An 18870-nucleotide genomic window follows, 5' to 3' on the forward strand; every position below is an offset into this window, starting at 1 on the left:
ATCCTTGGAAAACGCCATCTCACAACTCGGATTTTTTAGCCATCGTGTGTCAGCCCCAACAAATAACAAGGGCAGAATTTTGGACTGGTTGGCAGATCTCAATTGCACTTCAACCATCCTGCAAAACACCCCCAAGGCATGGTCAGACCATCACTTCATATCCCTTTCCATCCAAGGAAATGTTCCTACCCCCCCCAACCCCCTCACCCTCCTGCAAGTTCTCACTAGGAATAATCGGAACACTCCATAATCTTCAACCCTTGGTCCAGAATGTCCTCGACCCAACCACCTTCAAGGATCTGGACTCAACTAAGCTAGTGGAGCTCTACAACAACACCCTTGAGGTCGCTGTGAACAGCATTGCCCCTCTCAAACTAGCCAAAGCCAAACCTCCGGCCCACCTCAACAAATGGTTCACGCCGGAATTAAGAATCATGCAGAATGCAAGGGGCAGCAGAAACATGCTGGAGAAAATCACCCAACCACTCTAACAAAGCCTTATTTTCTGCAGCAGCCGCATCTTACAAAGCAGCCATACTCAACGTCAAAAAAGAAACCTATTACAATCGCGTCCTTAGCACCAAGTCTAAAACAAAAGAACTCTTCAGTATCCTCAGGGAACTAGGGACTCCAGCACCACCCTCGGAAACCTGCTCCAAAGATGCAATCTGGTGTACCAACATACAGAAAGCCCTTGCAGACAAAATCGTTATGCTCCAAACCAAAATTGAACAAAAAAAAGAATAGCCTGGCAAAACATTCTAGCCCCATGTGCCCCCCCACTACCACCCCCACTAACTGCCCACCCTTCTCCTTCTCCCCAGTCTCAGCAAATGAAGTAGAAAAAATCATCCTAAGCCTCAAAGCTTCCAAATGCCAGGGCGATCTATGCCCAGCAACAATCATACAGGAAGGTGCAAAGGAGCTGGCCCTTTTCATCACGGCACTAATCAACGCCTCCTTTGAATCCAACAACCTCAAGGAAGCATGGGTTATGCCCCTCTTGAAAAAAACCCAACCTAGATCCCAACACACCCACAAACTGTTGGCCCATCACCACAGTGCCTTACATCCTCAAGATCCTGGACAGAGTGGCCTACCTCCAAATCCAGAATAACCTGGAGGTCCACAACTTACCGGGCCTTAGACAATCAGGGTTCAGGCCTAGACACAGAACGGAAACTGCCCTCCTGGATCTAAAAATCCAAATGGATGAGGCAAAGGACAAGGGTAAGCTTGCTATGCTACTGCTGCTAGACCTGTTAGAAGCCTTCGATCTTGTCAACCACAAGATCCTCACTGATCACTTGTCTACAGCAGCTGCCTTCTCCAGCAATGCCACCTCATGGATTGCATCCTTCCTGTCTAACTGCACCAACAGGGTCTACGCACCCTCTGCCGCAGCAGACCCAATTCCCATCCACTGTGGCATTCCACAAGGCTTGTGTGTCTCGCCAACACTTTACAACTTCTTCACCAAGCTCCTGTTTGACCGTCTCGACAACCTGGGTGCCACATACACCAACTACGCTGATGACACCCAGGTTCTCACCACGCTCTCAGGTAGCTATGAGGATGATTGTAAAGAAATCAACGAGATTTACATGGAAATCGAAGCCTGGAAGGCAGATCACTACCTCTACCTCAACAACGACAAAACCGAGCTGCTTATTGTCGGTTCCCAATCTCGCCTGATCAAACTAGACCCCCGGTATGGCTCCATTTGCACTGATGGAAACCCAATCAAAGTGGCCAAAGAGATTAAAATCCTGCTTCCTCCACGGCCTACACAAACAAACTAATCAACACCTGCAAACAATTCCTTTCACCTAGTAGCTGCATTACACTAGCCAAAGGTCTAGTGCTCTCGAAAATAGACTACTGCAACACTCTCTACCTAGGCACCTCCGAAAAAAATCTCAACAATCTCCAAGTCCTTCAAAATAACACCCATAGAGCTGCCCTAAGTATTCAGAGATCTGCGCACATCACCAGCTTCAGACAGGACGCCCATTGGCTCCCGGTACGGGATAGAATAGCCCTCTGCACCCTCGTCATCACCCACAAGTGCCTCTCTAACACCGCCCCAAAATACCTAGCCGATAAAGTCAACCTACACCAACACACCAGACCCACCAGAGCCATTTACTCCCACTGCTTAGCAGTTCCAAAATTTCTATTAAGAAAAGAGGGGAATGAGCTTCCCAGTACTAGCAGCCAAACTGTGGAACACACTTCCACTTAGCCTCAGGACCGACCTGGCATTCTGGCCCTTCAGAGCAAAAGTAAAGAATTGGTACCTTAACAAGCTCCATGAAGGAACAGTTACTGACCCGTCTCAATTATAAATGTTTGCGCTAGTTGCTTTGCTCCATACATGACCACTGTGTAACCACGCTCATTTTGCACTTATCACTGTTTTGTTTTTGATTACTGTACTGTTATTCTCGCCTGTGTGAAAATTCTGTAACCTCACATAAGATTAAGCGCCCAGTTACCTGAGGGTTTGGTGCGCGGTACAAATAAAGAAACTAAACTAAACTTAGTTACGGTGCAGTTAAGTTGTGCAGATTTAACGCAATAATACTCTTGAAATTCAGCAGATGTGGGAACGTGGCTCGGTGCGTTCCCCTTGCAAAGCTATTGAGCACATACATATTATAAGGGAAGGGATTCACAATGGCATGCCAAAGAGCATTATGGGGGACATGGCATTTAGGGGGCTATCGAAGTGAGCACACCAAGTCATGAATTCCCACATCTGCTGTGTTTCAAGGGTTTTGTTGTGTTAAATCTGTGCAACTTAACTACACCTTAACTAAAGTTTTCAAAACCTCAGTTAAGGTGCAGCCTTTGGTCATGTCCACTGCAAATGTTACCCCAATATGTTTCTTTTGGACCCAATAGATATCCACGACTATACCTGTCTTTCGGGCCCATGAGCTAGGGCCTTCTGCCCTGGCCAGTGAGCATGGTCTTCTTGCTCACTGGCCAAAGTCATATTTCAGCCCTTCGTCATGTTGTCACAGTAGGTTACCCTGCACCTCACTGTAGCTATAAAATTCCACTTTTTTGTATTAATCTCATTTTTGTACACTCTCATTTTTTTAAAAAAAAAACATGTTTCCCATAACCACGGTTATTTTAGTAGTAGACTACAAATAACCCCGAATATTTGTGGTCATTATACGCGTGATGCATTTTTATTCCTGATTCAGGTTGGTGTCATAACTGCAAATATGCAAAAAATAACCCTGAATATGCAAAACGTTTGAGCTCTGAACTTGGTCCCTAACAGCCCCCTCGTCGTACATCTGACAGATCTCTATGAAAAGAACAGGAGTTTTAACAACTTTACGACTATGGGATGAATCACAAACAAGCTACTATTAGTAACTCTGACTTACTTCTGGTTTAAACCAAGAGAGGGATGCTCGATTCACATATAAGTTTCCATGAGTAGCTGTCACTTACTTCTGACTTAAACAGTAACTCTGACTTACTCCTGATTTAAACCTAGAGAGGGATACTCGATTCTCAAAGCAGCTACTATGAGTAACTGTGATTTACCCCTGACTTAAACCAAAAGAGGGATACACAATTCACAAAGAAGTTACTATGAGTAGCTGTGATTTAAATTACTCCTGATTTATAGCATGTCGGGAGCAACCATGGGGAACTACTTGTGAATCGAATAGACCTCTACAGGTATTATCAAGGATAAATCAGGATAGCTTGAATCACCCTCCACAGGTTTTACTCTTCCTTCAAATCATTCTAACGAAAAGAACGGGTTGATACCCAATGCATTTCTGTAAAGTGCAATAACGTTTCCACAGAGGTGAAGTGTGGCAATTAGGCACGATTAAGGATTCACTGCGCAGACCGGGGAAACATAAGGAAATGCAAGTGCAATTGTCCCCTGCTCATTAACTTTGCACACAGCACATGGTGCATGCCCAAAGTATTCATTTTTGCATGAGGGTTGGAAAAAAGTGATGGCCAGTAAACGCACACGCCACACACTGTTACTTTGTGGAATCACCAAATGACCAGGCCACTGCTCATCCTAGGGATTCTTGGCAGTAAGTCACACTGAAGGTTCGAACTACAGGACATCCATTGGAGTGGCTTCTCTTTATCTGAGCCATGCTCCACTTTTCAAACATTTACAATCAAGTGTTGTGATATATTTTGGATTTACCTAATTTGTCTATTTAGACTGATACATTCAAATACATGTATGGTGACCGGAGTTTCAAAATAACAAAAGGGCAGGCCACCAACATAAAAGTAGGACTACAATATGACAGCAGCTGCCAGGACAACACTTCAACAGTGGGAAAGTTGTTGGGGATTCCAAGCAGTCACCTGGGTATAACCTGAGCACATATGCCTGTTACTCCAAGGCATGTTAAACGCACAGGAGCTGGTGTTCTGAGCGCTGCTCCAGGCCTTCCAATGAGTTGTCCACAAAGCAGTCTCTATGTCACATTCAGGTAATGTGGTGGTTCCAGCCCACACAGGAACAGCGCTTTACAGTTATTGTATTGTGATTAATTGCCGGTAAATGGGTTGTATTGTTGGTAAAAGGGCATTGTGCTTTACCTTGAGCCCAGGTTCACAATCTAACTCCAGTTGCAGATGCGGTTCTGTAAGGTCCCCCGTCCGTCTCCCTAAAACTGGGACTGGTTTATTCAGTGAAAAAAAACTATCGGTACAGAGAACCCGATTCCAGGACAGTCCTCGCAGAACTGGGAAATCTGATCACCATAAGCATATAGCGTTTCCTAGACAATGGTTTCCTGTGCCGTTTTCAAAGCCTCCGAGAACTAACAAACCACTTCAATGTTTTATAAATGAATCCATTAATGTACAAATTCATCACGCGTAGTCATCAGAAGGTGCAACTCCTCCAATCCACAGAGGATGGATAAACCCTTCGGGAACTTAAGTGGCCCCGGTTTGAGACACCGTAAGTTATTTCTTCCTTGGCCCTGGCCCCCTGACCCCATGATTGTGGTGGGTGGGGGTGGACTGATATCCATGAGTGCTAACCTTCCTGTGACAATAATTACCCACCGTTATCATCATCATCGTCAACTTTATTCGGCCATGAGGCCATGAAAGTACAACCTAACACATAAGCACATAACAAATCAATAATAAAACTCAAGAATTACAACCCCAAAACCAATCCCGGGGTCAGCAATCCCTAGGTCAAGTACATTCTGATGTGTTGACCAAATGTACACAATCTCCTCATCCAAAGACTGAGTCCTAGACTCTTTTCCCCAGGGGAACTGCATTGGCACCAGAGAGCAAAGTGTTTTATGACGTAGTTTCCTGAGGAACTGTGGAGGTATGGAGGAGGAATGGGCTGATTTGTATTGTGCTGTGAGATGACATCCAGCGTCTCTTTGCAAGGCCCAGGATACCATCAGCCATCTTTCTGTCCCTCAGGTCAATACTTATGTGATCCAATGTGGACTCTTCCTTATAGTTAAAACCTGTGCACTTGATAATGTCCTCACGAATTAATGATGAACATCTGCATACCACACGAAACCGGTAGATACATTTATTGGTGAACCATGCACTGGATTCTGGGAACTCGGAGGGTGCTTTGGGTACTCTGTGCAGGAAAACCTGACCCCCCCCCACCTTTCGTATTAATGTATTCCACTATTTGCCCACGTAGAAATCTAGCGGCCCCATGATTCGTACTGTCGATTGTTGGATTTTATTTGACGTTGCTACCCACATGCATTCCTCTAGACACCTGGACTACCCGCTCGCGTGTCACCTGCCGTGGTGGATGGGAGATTTTTTACCATTGGGATGGGGCCTGGATGGGGCTATGTGGAACATCTCAAACGAGCCCCTTCTCAAGCTGGGCATTAATGTGGTCAGTATAATCACTGGTAGGCTCAGGCAGATTCCGGATAGGGACCTTATTACAGGTTTGGGTTCGGAATCCCCTATGTTAGCCTCTGTTGTGGGGTACTGCTCTCCCATGATTCCTCCTTTTCCCTTTTGTTCATTCAGGACAAGCAAAAGTAACTTCTGTTTATCTTCCGATTCAGCCAAAATAAGGTTGCATCTGCAGCCCATTGGTCCCCTAGCTGTATTTTTAGGGTCAGGAGCAGGGGGAGCCAGGTCTTACATTTCAATTCTCTTGGTATGGTGGCAGCTAATCGCAGAAAATAAGAACCCCACCCTGCTGCAATAAGATGTCAGGAGCTGCATTAGCTACATTAACTATATGGGGTTCAGCTGCACCTAAACAGTTTATAGCATGATTTTCGGACAGAGCAATCCCACAGTCGTTTGTGCAGTACTCCAGGCGTTTGCCCTCAGGGGTGATTATTTTTCCCTTCACAGCGGATGACATGGGGCTAAGGATATTAACAAAGAAAGGGGCAGTCTTATCATCCTTTTCTGAGCTTGAAACCTCTTTGGTACTAGGTATATCCTCAGATATAACTCTGTGGGTGAAGGCGCTAACAGAAGTGTTGGCTGCACAGTTAACTGTTGCTCCATTCTCCGGACTGTTGGAAATCTCGCTGCTATCCTTGCTTTTAAGTTGATCAGCTACTGTATTGAATTCGGTGATCTTACTCCATGGTGAATCCGAATTGTTTCCAAAGACGGAATCAATTTCTTTTTTTTATAAGCCTATAGGCATCCCCCGTTGGCATAATAGGGTTGCGTGGTTGCGGCTCAGAGCTGTCAACATCACCGCTTTTGAGAGAGTTTCCTTTTAACGATGAATCTTCTCCACTCTCCCTTTCCCTGTAGAGGCATTGAGGCGCTTTGTGGTGACGGTGAGGGTTGGAAGAGAGGGTGAGTCCCCACCAAGAGGGACACATTTAAACACTGTTGTTGAGCCAAAAGGATATGAGCAAAACAAAAATAACACTCTAGAATTCAGCAGTATAAAGTTCAGCAGTTCGTGCCCTTGATTGTGACCCTTACCCCAGTCTCATCTTCATGGTGCTCCTCACCTTCATTCGTCTTGTGCTAAACAGGGCACAGTGTTAATGTTCTTGGCGGGCATGCAAACATCCCCTGTGGGAGCCCAACACTCCCGTGCCCTTGACCCGCAAGGTCTGCAACCCCAAAGATATCCATCAGTGGCCACATTCCGCTATCTTCCAATCAGCTTGCCCCTCTGACCTCAATACTGGTCTGGCTGCGGATTGGCTGGTTCAGACCAAAAAGCAGACCCCAACAACACAGGGGTTCCAGAAGACACTCCGGAGACTCTAAAGACTGCAGAGTTGTGAGGCACATTGACTGGTACTCGTCAGACTCGTATAGGCTTGTATAAACCTGCGTGCTCTCGTGTGCTCAGAACTCCTCACGTTGCTGCAGCGTTACACCAAATGGATCATTAAGACTTCAGAGACTGCAGACACTGCAAGGGACTACTGCACACAGCAGCACACTGCAGAGCTGCACAGGACCAGGGGATACAGCACACTAGGGGGGCTGGTGGCTTCAATAGGCCATTAATGTTATGTTGATGTTAAAGGTTTGTGGTCTCCAGGCACTCAGGTGGATCTTTAATGCAAGGAGGGAGGGTGGGTGGTTAGTAGGGTTGCGCGGGAAAAGAGCCAGAGAGTTGTGATGTGCTGTTGGCAGCTTCAGTTCGGAAACACTGTTCACTGAGTATAAGTGTGATTTTTAGAGGTTTGGCCACCATGTGCTGTTGTGCGAGATTGTGTGTGATTTGTTTTGTTGTTGCGTTGTGAAGTACATGCAGACTGTGGTGCTGTAGAGGTCTGGTTGTGTTAAGTCAAGAGTTTGGGAGGTGTATGCAGATGAGTGAGTTTATTAGTATGGATTGTTGGTGAAAGTTCTGGAAATCCATCCAAACGCTCCACACCTCCCACCGCTGAAATCCATCCAAATGCACCACATCTCCCACCCCAGGAATTCATCCAAGCGTGCAACACCCCCTGAAAATCCACCCAGGTGCACCACTCCCCCACCCCTGAAAGCAACCCAAGTGCATCACACCTCCCCCAATGAAAATCCATCCAAGTGCATCACATCTCCATCCCCCAAAGCCCACCCAATCGCGTCACAACTCCCTCCCCCGAAGTCCATCCAAGCATGTCACACCTCCCAGTCCAGGAATTAATCTGAGTGTGTCACCCCCCCTGAAAATCCACCTAAGTGCATCACATTTCCTACCCCTGATATCCAAAGTGTGTCAGGTTCCCTGTCCCTGACATCCATCCAAATGCATCACGATTCCAATCTATCTATGTGTGTCACATTTCCTACCCTTGAAATTCATCTAATTGCATCTCCTGTGACAGTCGTGACGTAGCTGTACTTCTACAGGAAGACTGTCTCCCTTTCAAAGTCTCCTTGGACCCCCTTACATTCAGAATTCTCCTTTGTCTCTTGGTAAGACTCAGCCATCTAGTGGTCCATTATCATCCATTGCCAGCATCCTCAATCCAATAGACTAAGCTCCAACATTGGGTGTGCAGGTTATTACCCATTTCTCCATGAAGCGGGACAATGAGTCGTTCCTCCCATTGCAATGCTACAGCACCAGGTGTGTAACTGGGTAATCAGAATATTTCATAATAGGGGTACTAGAATGCACACACATTGGGTCTTTCACAATCTTTTCTAGTTCTGGGTGTGCTCCTCTTCTGATAACTTTATTTTCAATGTTCATATGTAATGGTAGTGGTCTTGTATAGTGCCCTTCTGTCACTGTTGGTGGCCTTGCTGTGGGCAGCTCTACAATAAAAAAGGGGCATGGAAGTCATTAGTGGGACAGTGGTAGAGGCAGATGCGAAACGTATGGTGTTGAGGGGTACAGGTCGGAAGTACCCGGCTCCTGAGTGCTAATCTGCTTTCTATAGGTTTGGAGGAGAAACCTGTGAGTATGGGAAACATGGAGAAGAGCCCAAGAACTGATAGACTACAGTGCTTAGGGCATAGTTAGATGCTGATGTGGGAGAGTGCAGTAGAGCACAAGAGGAGAGCTTAGTCATGGCAGGTTAGTGTTGATGTACTAGGGGCTAGGCCTGTGGTGGCCGTCTGTGGGGTGGGGGTTGTGTGTGTAGAGTACGGTGTTAGGAGATCTTAGATGGCAGTTGGCTAGTCAGGGGAAGGAGGGAGTAGGCCTTAGAGTGCAGAACAACCTGTACCCTGTACTCCTATCCATGACCGTACGCAGAAAGGTCCAATTTCTCTAGCTCCCAATGCCACTTCTCTCCCTCTCCCATCTCTCTCTCTCTCCCCCCATCTCCCTTGCTCTCTCTTCCCCCTCTCTCTCTCTCTCTCTGTCTCTCTCTCTCTCTTGCTCTGGGAGGCAAGAACGTAAGGTTCAGTGGAAGGCAGCTTGAAATTTGAGGACTGCAGTCACCCATTTCACCTTTCTTAGTATATTTGTTAGCCGACAGAGATGGCTCAAACCTCACTCTAACATGCGTATTTATTTATTTATTTATTTTTGCATTTATATCTACTATGCTTGAAGTTCTTTGCTCGTGGCCTGCTGCATGTGCAATTCACATTAGTTATAGTGCTGACCTATCCATTCTGGCAAGAGGATTTCACCAAAAACTCTGTAAAAGCAACGGGTGCCGGAGAATCCCAGGGCTTCTGAGTTTAGAACCCCAAACTGGACTCTTGGAAGAATGAAGTCTACAAAGGCCCAGCAAAACATTCTCTAGTATAAGATGATGAACTCTCAAATGTAACTAATCTGAATGATCATGTGCGTGTGTGAGGCTTCCGAGGCTTGTGGCGCGTGTGTGTGTGTGTTTTACCCAGGGGGCCCTTGGGTAGTGTGAAGTGAGCATATGGAAATCTCTCAGTGAGGAAAAATTAGGAGATATTTCAAATGAACCGCATTCATGGCGCTTGTAATTGGGGGCCCATAATATTTAATAGTACAAAGGACACAGTGTCAAGTGCAGTCTTTTTTTATAATCATTTGTATTTATTTGTATTTATTTATTTAGTGCCTTTTTGGCTCAAAGAACCTTTAGCACAAACAAGCATAATACACACACAGCAATATTAAAATCACAAAAGAATAAAACAACCTATGTTAAGCAAAGATAGAATATCCAAGTTACATATAACATACAGTGCAATTTCTTCCTACTTCACGCAGTCCCAATTTAAAATAGTTTTTAACACATTAATTGCTGCAAAGCACAATGACAATTTATGAGAATTTACAACACAAATCCATAAACAATCCAAATTGACATTCAGTTTCTTCGTAATCAACCATTTCCTTCTAAGAGGTATTAAGGATGGGCATTCCAAGATTAAATGTGTCACATTGTCAATGCTCCTATTGCAAAGCCTGCAGAGTCTGTCTGCTCTAGGGATCTGTGTTCTTGCCCCAACTACTTCATTTGTCAGAAATAAGTAAAATCTCAATCTTAAAAAATCTAATCAAGTAACACGAGATGGATGCCTACAAAGAGAAACAGGTCAAGTATTAAAATCTCTGATGTCATAAATAAAATGCTCTCAAACCTGACAGGGATGCAGGATTCTCACAACAGTGCAATTTAAAAAACATATGCTTCACTTTATCCGGGTTAACAACCAAATCTTCCGGATCTGCTTGGATCCTTTGTAGTAAATCCTTACACTCCTGAATCCATATCATAAGCACTGGACATGTGTACGTCAGCGAACAAATAATCATTTTTGATATGCTGGAAAATAAACTGTAACCCAAGCTCAGCCTCACAGAAGTTCCCATAGGTTTTTCATAAGATACTTTCTCTCCTGTAAATGGTTATCGTCCCAGTTTTCCCAACTCACTTGGCAAGGTTTCACCAGAGCATCCGCGATCATCGTGTTTGGAGTCCCTCAAGGTACGGCACTGATCTTCCACCAAACCACCACATAAATGATTGTCTGGACTGCACACCACCTTTCATTCCATTGTAAATCCAAACGTAATGAAAGTATTCGAAACGGAACCCTTGCCTACCAGTGGATTGCAAATACACAGAACAACCCTAAATTTCAATGAAGCCAGGCCCGAGATTATAATAACCACTTGAAATTAAAAACACACAAGTTAAATGCAACCTTGCATTCAGACTCGCTGGTCGACACAACATCATCATCTTAAATAAAGGTCAGGCTGCAGGAAGAGGCTTTGACACGTCTCAGCTGTGAGTCAGCAAATCGCCTCATTTTCTAGATCTTTGATATTTGTATCTAAAGGAGCTCAGGGTTCACTTGACTCCTTACTCTAAGAGCACTTGGTCATCAACAGGCCATTATTGGAGCCAATGTCACCTTTGTGTGTGCCTGCAGAAGGCCAAAAATATAGCAGACTGAATAGAAACATGGGCGGACACAGACATGCCACTGCCAGCATAGTGCTGCAGAAAGCAGACGAGTAAATTCCAACATGGACTTCAAACACATCATAATGCGAACAATAGCATTTATTTGACGCCGGGCCCACATACCCAATAATAAAGTGTCACTCTGCATGACAGGGGCAGAGCCAGCCGCAACATTTTGGTGGGGCTGGATGGCAGTTTTGAAAACTGTTAGTGAGACGGGAAATTAAACCTATTGCGCTAATGATCCCGCCCCTTCCCCCCGGCCTACCGCGACCTCCCCAAGCCCAGGAGGCTGAGTAGATATTACACCTTCCTTGGGCCCATTAGATGCATCTTTCACCCCAACTCACCAGAGGCGTAACCATCATTCTGTAACAAGTGGGGCCTGGAGTTAATGTAGTAGGGCCCGCACTAAGAAGAGCCCACAGAAGGAGTGACACTTGTCCTACCCCCAGCCAAGTGCACAGCAGTGATGGAGAGTAGTGAGGGTGGGTGAACCAATCAAGGGGGTGTTGTCCCCTTGAGAAACGTTTTTAAATAATGGGTTCACATTGTGTATTTTAAAGTACACTTTCTGTGATAAATTAGGTAAAAAGCCACACAGTTTACAATCAGTTTTGTAGGGTACGACATAAAAAGTATGTTAGATGCCAAGTTACCAACAATGCACAGGAGCATTTTCAAACATATTTTCATAATGGCTTTTCCCACTATATGCCAGTGCTCGGCAACTGTAAAAAAAAAAATAGCATTTTCATATTGATTGTGCTCACACATTGTTATTGTTATTTTGCAGTTATATAGCGCCTTATATACCATTGGTATGGTCTGAAGGCGCTGGTAGGTTGAACGCCCTTGGGAACCGAAGTTCATATCAGTAGAGAGGGTAGAGAGAGTCAAAAAGGTACGTGTGAGCACCGGGTATGTGTACAGCTCGTGCTCGGTGTAATAGCTGCTTTCTAGCGGTAGGTGTGGTGGTTGAGAGGTCAGGGGTATGTGTTCGTTCTGGCAGGATTTATCCAGATCGGATGTGGCTGCGTTAGGCCTGAGGAGAACGCCTCGCTGGGGGGTGCGTCACCAGCAGTGATTACTTAGAGTGATGTGGGGTGAGCGGCAAATGTTGATATGAGAACAGTTATACGGAATGGTGTCATAGTATCTCTGTGTTCTATTTGAGTGGTGATGTAAGGAGAGAGTAAGCGTGTTGGTGAGATATGATGGGTTACATGCCCTTTCACAGACTTCTAAATTCACAGAGGTGTTATTGGGTACACTTCTATATTCAACTTTCCACGGGAGGCTATTGGGCGTACTTCTTAATTCACAGAGAGGCTACAGGGCACACTTCTAAATTCAGCGGGGCTGTTGGGCACATTTCTAGAATCACAGAGAGGCTATTGGACACACATCTAAATTCAACTTTCTAAATGTACTTCTAAATTAAACTTTCCACAGAGAGGCTATTGGGCACACTTTTAAATGCAATTCTATATTCAACTTATCACAGAGTGGGTACACTTCTAAATTCAACTTTTCACAGAGAGGCTGTTGGGTACACTTCTAAATTCACTTTCACAGAGAGGCTATTCGGTATGCTTCTAAATTCACTTTCCACAGAGAGGCTATTGGGTACACTTCTAAATTCACTTTCACAGAGAGGCTATTGGGTACACTTCTAAATGCTGCTTCTAAATGCACTTTCAATTCAACTTTCTAAATGTACTTCTAAATGCAACTTTCCACAGAGAGGCTATTGGGCACACTTCTAAATGCAACTTCTAAATGCAATTCTAAATTTAACTTTCACAGAGAGGCTGTTGGGTACACTTCTAATTCCCTTTTCACAGAGAGGCAATTCGGTATACTTCTAAATTCACTATTCACAGTTCTATCCAAGAGTGGACATGCTAACACTCACAACTCCATCTAAGAGTGGACATGCTATCTTTCACAATTCCATCTAAGAGTGGACATGCTATCTTTCACAATTCCATCTAAGAGTGGACATGCTATCTTTCACAATTCCATCTAAGGGTGGACATGCTAACTTTCACATTCTGTTGCACCTATATATGCCACTATTCCCACATAGGAAAATACTCATGTTTGCTTTGTTCATAATGCCAGTAATGATACTATAACAAATAATGTTTATGCTGGTCCTGCAAATACATGCCAGTATCCCCATGTAGGAACCTACTCCTGTTGGGTTTGCCTTAATGCCAGTGAAAAAAAGCCATGCCACAGTAAGAAAATATATCCCTGCTGGCTTCACAAATCCCCCACTCCCCATATAAGAACACTCATCATGTTGTATTTGCTCCCTAACGGCAGTAAAAAATGTCATGCCATCGTAAAAAAAATACATTGCCTTGCAGGCTGCACAAATTCCCCGACCCCAATGTATGACTACTTATGTTGCCTTTGGCCTTAACACTAGTAATAAACTGCAATGCCACGGTAAGAAATCATGCTCTTGCTGGCTAGCCGGTAAGATTGCTCAGCGGGCTGAGCGCATGATGTTGTAATCCGAGTGTGATTTGCAGGTTCAAATCCTGGCCTGGCCAACGCTGCCTTTCATACTTCAAAGTGACCTCCCTGATCTCTACCCTCCTCTACGGACCTTGTATTATTATGTTGCTTTTGCACCTCGTTACCTCTCTCTTACTCTGTACTGTACTGTTTTCCCTGCTCATCAAGTTGTACCAGTGCTGTGATACTTACGGGTTTGGGCGCTGTCAATAAAGGCAATAAATAAACAAATAAATATAAAAATCTCATTAAATGAGTGCACACTTCGACTGGGTGATACCTTTTATGTAAATATGTTCTCTGTACATCGCTTTGGCAAAAGCGCTATATAAATAGCATATCATTACACAAATCCCCCCATATAAGAACACTTACGTTGCACTCGTCAGGTTATATTCCCCCATGTAAGAATATTTATGTTGCCTTTGACCTTAACACCAGTAAAATAAAAGGTCAAGTCAAAATAAGGAAACATGCCCTCCCCATCTAAGAACACACATCATGTTGCCTTTGACCTTAATGAGAGAACAACATTCCATGGCACAGTAAGACCCAGCCAGGCCAGCCCCACTGTAGTATCCCCTCACATCACCCCCACTCCAACCCCACCATCACATAAAAACACTCAAATTGGCTTTCATTTGCCCAAAAACAGCAGTGAAACATGCCATTCTCTTGTAAAAAAAAACATTATCATGGTCCAGTACCCCACCCCAGGCCCCAGCTTGTCTGCACACAGATACACAGAGATGTGGACACATTCAGACACATGCACCCACACAGCTGATTTGTCATTCACATGAGCACCCAGAAGATTTAGACAGTGCGCTCATTAACACGCACAGTCACACCCATGTACACCATTCACATTGCATTCATCCATAGATGTGCACTTGCAGACACCTCCTAGCATATAAACATACAACCACTTAGACACTCCCTCGCATGCGTGCACGCATGCATACATACAATCCCTGCATACACACAAATATACTTTTTTTGATGTTAATGGTAATTATTAAAAGCATGGGCCGTGTAAAAGCTGAGCCAGCAGTTAGGCCTTCAGCTGCAACATAGGGGCGAGGGGTCTGTTGATATTCCCTGGCCAGGCTTTTGTCCTCTGCCTCTATGTTCACTTCAATGACTGTTTTCTCACCTCGCAGAGCAGTGTATTTGTTTAAGTAAATACATCGCTCTCCGAGGTGAGAAATGTGACAGGTTATTGGGGGCTGAGCCTGGGCTGGGCGTGACAGCAGAGTGATGCCTGCTGTGTCAAAGTGGGGGGGGGGGGGTTAGCCCTCCGAAGCCCATGCCTGGCGCTGCCCCTGCTGCATGAACCTGCTCTACTTCTTCGTTCAGTCCCATTGTCTCTCTTTCAGATGTTAAGATTCAAGAGGTCTACAGCCAGAGGAAGCGAGTTCCCTATTCTTGTCCCACCTGTACCATTTACAGCCCAGGAAGGTCATCGGCAAAGTTAGAATGAGACTGGAAATTCATTATTTCTTTGGCCATGCCTCCTCCTACATTCAATGCAACACAGCAAGCAGAGAAGACAAGTAGGGCCTGATTCACAGAAGCCTTTTCTAATGGCTTAATCCCATAGGAACACGCTCTGTGAATCAGGCCCAGGGGGCCCGATTCAAAGGAGCATTTTATAATGGCTCAATCCCATAGGAAGACGTTCTGTGAATCGGCCCTTATGTTACTTGCTGAGTAAATCACCATAGTAACCATACTGGGATCATGTCGCTTTCAGCATAACTGGATGGTTGTTTTGCATAACTGGATGGTTGTTATGTATTCTGAAATGTGATTCATTGTAAACTGTGTGTGGCCCCCACCTTACAGCGGAAGCTTGTAGGTTTGTCCGCATTGGGGGGTGGTCTTCAAAAGATGCCACCTCAAGCTGTTGGCAAGATCATGCAAGTTTTTTATGTTAATGAAGTTGGATATTTACAGGAACACATGCAGTGATGCAAGCAAACAGAAAATGTATTTGGGTGTTTCCTAGAAGTAGTTCCCTAAGGGGAGGCGGTTTCGTGGTACACGCGCCAACCCTGTACAATATATTGGCACAGGAAATCATAGAAACTGAACATCCAACCTTTTAGAAAAGAAGTCAACTCTGTTTCTAGATCCTCGTTGGCTTCCTGTCCGACGTCTACACCGCTGTGGTTTAAGAGAGCCTACGTGGTAGGCCCCACCACTCTGATGACCCCCCACGCCCCACAACATCCTCTCTAGAAATGAAGCCCATCTAACTTGGAACTCCCTAGGAAAGGCCATTGGGCTCTCAAAGGCCCCCCTCGATCCAAGCGGCCTGGTCCCTTGCCCCTTCCAGCCATGCAACCGCCTTGCTGCTAGAGTAAACTTTCAAAGGGCCCAGTCCTGGACTGAGGGGGTCACGCCACCCACGTCGAATTTGTGGAAAATGAAATCCAAAAATCAGCGGACATTCCTAAAAAAAAGGATAGATGGCTAATATGTGTGACAGTTCCTGTGTTTCCCATTCACGGGCTGCTTATATGTGATAAGATAGCCCTGGGATTGTGTTCTTAAAACGCTGCAAGCCACCCACAGTCACAGATCCGAATGCCGCCTCTCCCCCTTCATTCCCTGGAGTCCAAAGAGTATCATTAAACTTGAAGATGGTGCAACGTATTGATTGCTACAGCGCCCGGAGGCGGAGGGGTTCGGCATGCAACACTACATCTAGAAGCATGGTTTTGTATATTTTGACATTCGCCTTCTATTCTGCGGCGTTAGCAAGCCGTGGCGAGGGTGCATGAATTTAGACATCGCCCCCTCCCAAGGATGGAACAAGATAGAGAGTTCTGGAAGGCTAGCTTCCTTCGGCGGAAAGCTACAGTATTTCCTGAAAAACGTTGATTCAATTGGATGTGGCGTGGTGGTTTAAACCCCCGATTTAAGGTGACAGGAACAGTACCGAGTACACACATCTTTTACCACAATTCTCGGTAAATGTAACTTCTTTTTTCGACGCAGGTTAGTGACGGCTTCCAGGACAGACGCAAGGCAGCATTTACTGCAGTCATGTTTAGCTCTGAGAGTACCATATATGTCTGCCATGTCTTACAATCAGAAATAACGTGGTGCCCGCGTGCCAAACCATCGCCACCACTGATGGCCTGATCCCCGGGGGCATGTTAGCAAAGGGATTACTTTTTTCAACCATTATCAAGAAAACAAATATCTTGCCGTGGGTTTTGGAAGAGTTGTGCATTTCTGGAAAGGTTGGGTGTGGCGTGTCAGACGGGACGCCTCGTTCAAACCATAACTCACTTAAGGGATCGCGGATGACTTCATAAAACCCAACAAATGTTATGCATTTACCTTGGAAACTGGAGTTGGCTTCAATATTTAAAGAGACAAAGCCACGACAATAGTGTCTGTCTGGAATCATGTCATGCGAGCTGTACTTGCAGCTTTTATGCGAGAAGAGCAAAGGCGTTGCCAGCTGCTAATAGTAAGTAGTGTGACCTCGTGCATAGAACTCCCACACTGACATGCAAGAGCGGCGGTGTGGCTATCATATCACCTGTACCAGTGCATTCATTCTACCCACGAAGCATCGACATATCTAGTCCTGTTTGGAGGAATTTCAAACCCACTGGCTCCGTGTATCGCTGCATCGGGTGCATTAACCTGATAATGTGCCTATTCGGCTCATAAAGTCAGAGCGGCCCTCCCACCTCCACGCCACGCCCATGCACAATTCCGGCCCTCCCACTCTGTTTGGGGGGTAGTTCCTCTGCGTGCAGTGGAGCGGTACCGAAAGACCCTACCTGGACCGAGGAGGAGCAGGACCAGTAGCCGGCGGGACCCCATAGCCTCCTGCGCCCCTTTGCCAACGCCAGTTGCGCGGGGCTCCCCTGTGGCCTGTGCTGCCTGCGTGCTGTCTGAGGACACCTCTCGCGTCCTCCTACCTGATCTTCCCGCAGAGCAGGCGGGGAGGTTTTACTTGCCCGGCCAGTTCTGGTGTGATGGAACCGGGCGCACCCTTCCAACCAATCGCCAGATACCTTTGGGGCGAATGTGTGACATGCATTAATTTTTGGTTTCAGTGAGGCTACCGCCCAAAGTTCTCCCGGGTGAGTGCTTGCCTCCTTCCCGCCCTCGATTCATCCACGCATTGTCAGTGACGCAGCATCATTTATCTGACCGGGCTTCTAACCGCCACCGACATTTTGCGGTATGTTGACTCGACCTGGCTGACCTACTGAAGTTAGCACCTCTCCCAACATTGGACGTGGTAGACCCCCGCCCCCTGCCCCCTTAACCCCCTGAAATGTAGGGTTGCGTGCGTCCCTGCCCAGCTGAGAGGATGTGGAGAGAGGCCCCACACCGCAGGCCACACTTAGGCGCTGCTTTCATTGGCCCGCGGCCTTCATTCATGTTCATGACAACAGTTTTATTTTTTGACTTGGTGGAGCCTGTGGTTATTCCCCGGGTGTATCCATTATTGTCACTGAAATCATAACCGGCTATTGAAGTGCGACCCACATTCTGTCACACCGACTCACCCTGACCCAGAGACACCGAGCCTAATAATTTAAGAAAAAACACCTCTGATATTTTAAAAATAGAATTGTTTGCGTAACGCAGCCGTAACGCATGACACGTATTATTGCTTGATTACTCGGAAGTAGGACATGTAGAGCCACTTAATGGAAGATTACAAAAACTAATTGTCATTGGTATTAGGCACGCGACTGGGCACAGCCCCGACCAGAACGAAAGCCAACGAAACACTCTTTCAACAATGTGGACAATTTGGCAGGATCCCTCACAGTGAATATTAAAAACTCGCACCCCTCCAAGACCCCGCCCGAGTTCTTTTTTCGGCTAGGGCGGCAGCTGGAACCAAAGTAGGAAGAACGTAAGGACTGTGACGAGTCGGGTGCACTAGGAGTAATGCCTGCTAAACTTCATCATGACTCATTGGTAGTGCTTCTCA

General features: G+C 45.8%; 1 protein-coding gene across 1 annotated transcript in view; it reads right to left on the reverse strand.

The window, feature by feature from the left end:
* Positions 1-17860, reverse strand: part of VSIG8 (V-set and immunoglobulin domain containing 8) — a 178447-nt gene extending 160587 nt beyond the window's left edge. The window contains exon 1 of the mRNA XM_069604691.1: positions 17699-17860. Coding sequence (XP_069460792.1) covers positions 17699-17741 — 43 coding nt within the window. The 5' untranslated portion in view covers positions 17742-17860. The remainder of the gene's footprint in view (positions 1-17698) is intronic.
* Between the last annotated feature and the right edge of the window lie 1010 nt (positions 17861-18870).

This window comes from Ambystoma mexicanum, chromosome 1p (assembly GCF_040938575.1).
Source record: "Ambystoma mexicanum isolate Mex_15411 chromosome 1p, UKY_AmexF1_1, whole genome shotgun sequence".
Taxonomy (NCBI): Eukaryota; Metazoa; Chordata; class Amphibia; order Caudata; family Ambystomatidae; genus Ambystoma; species Ambystoma mexicanum.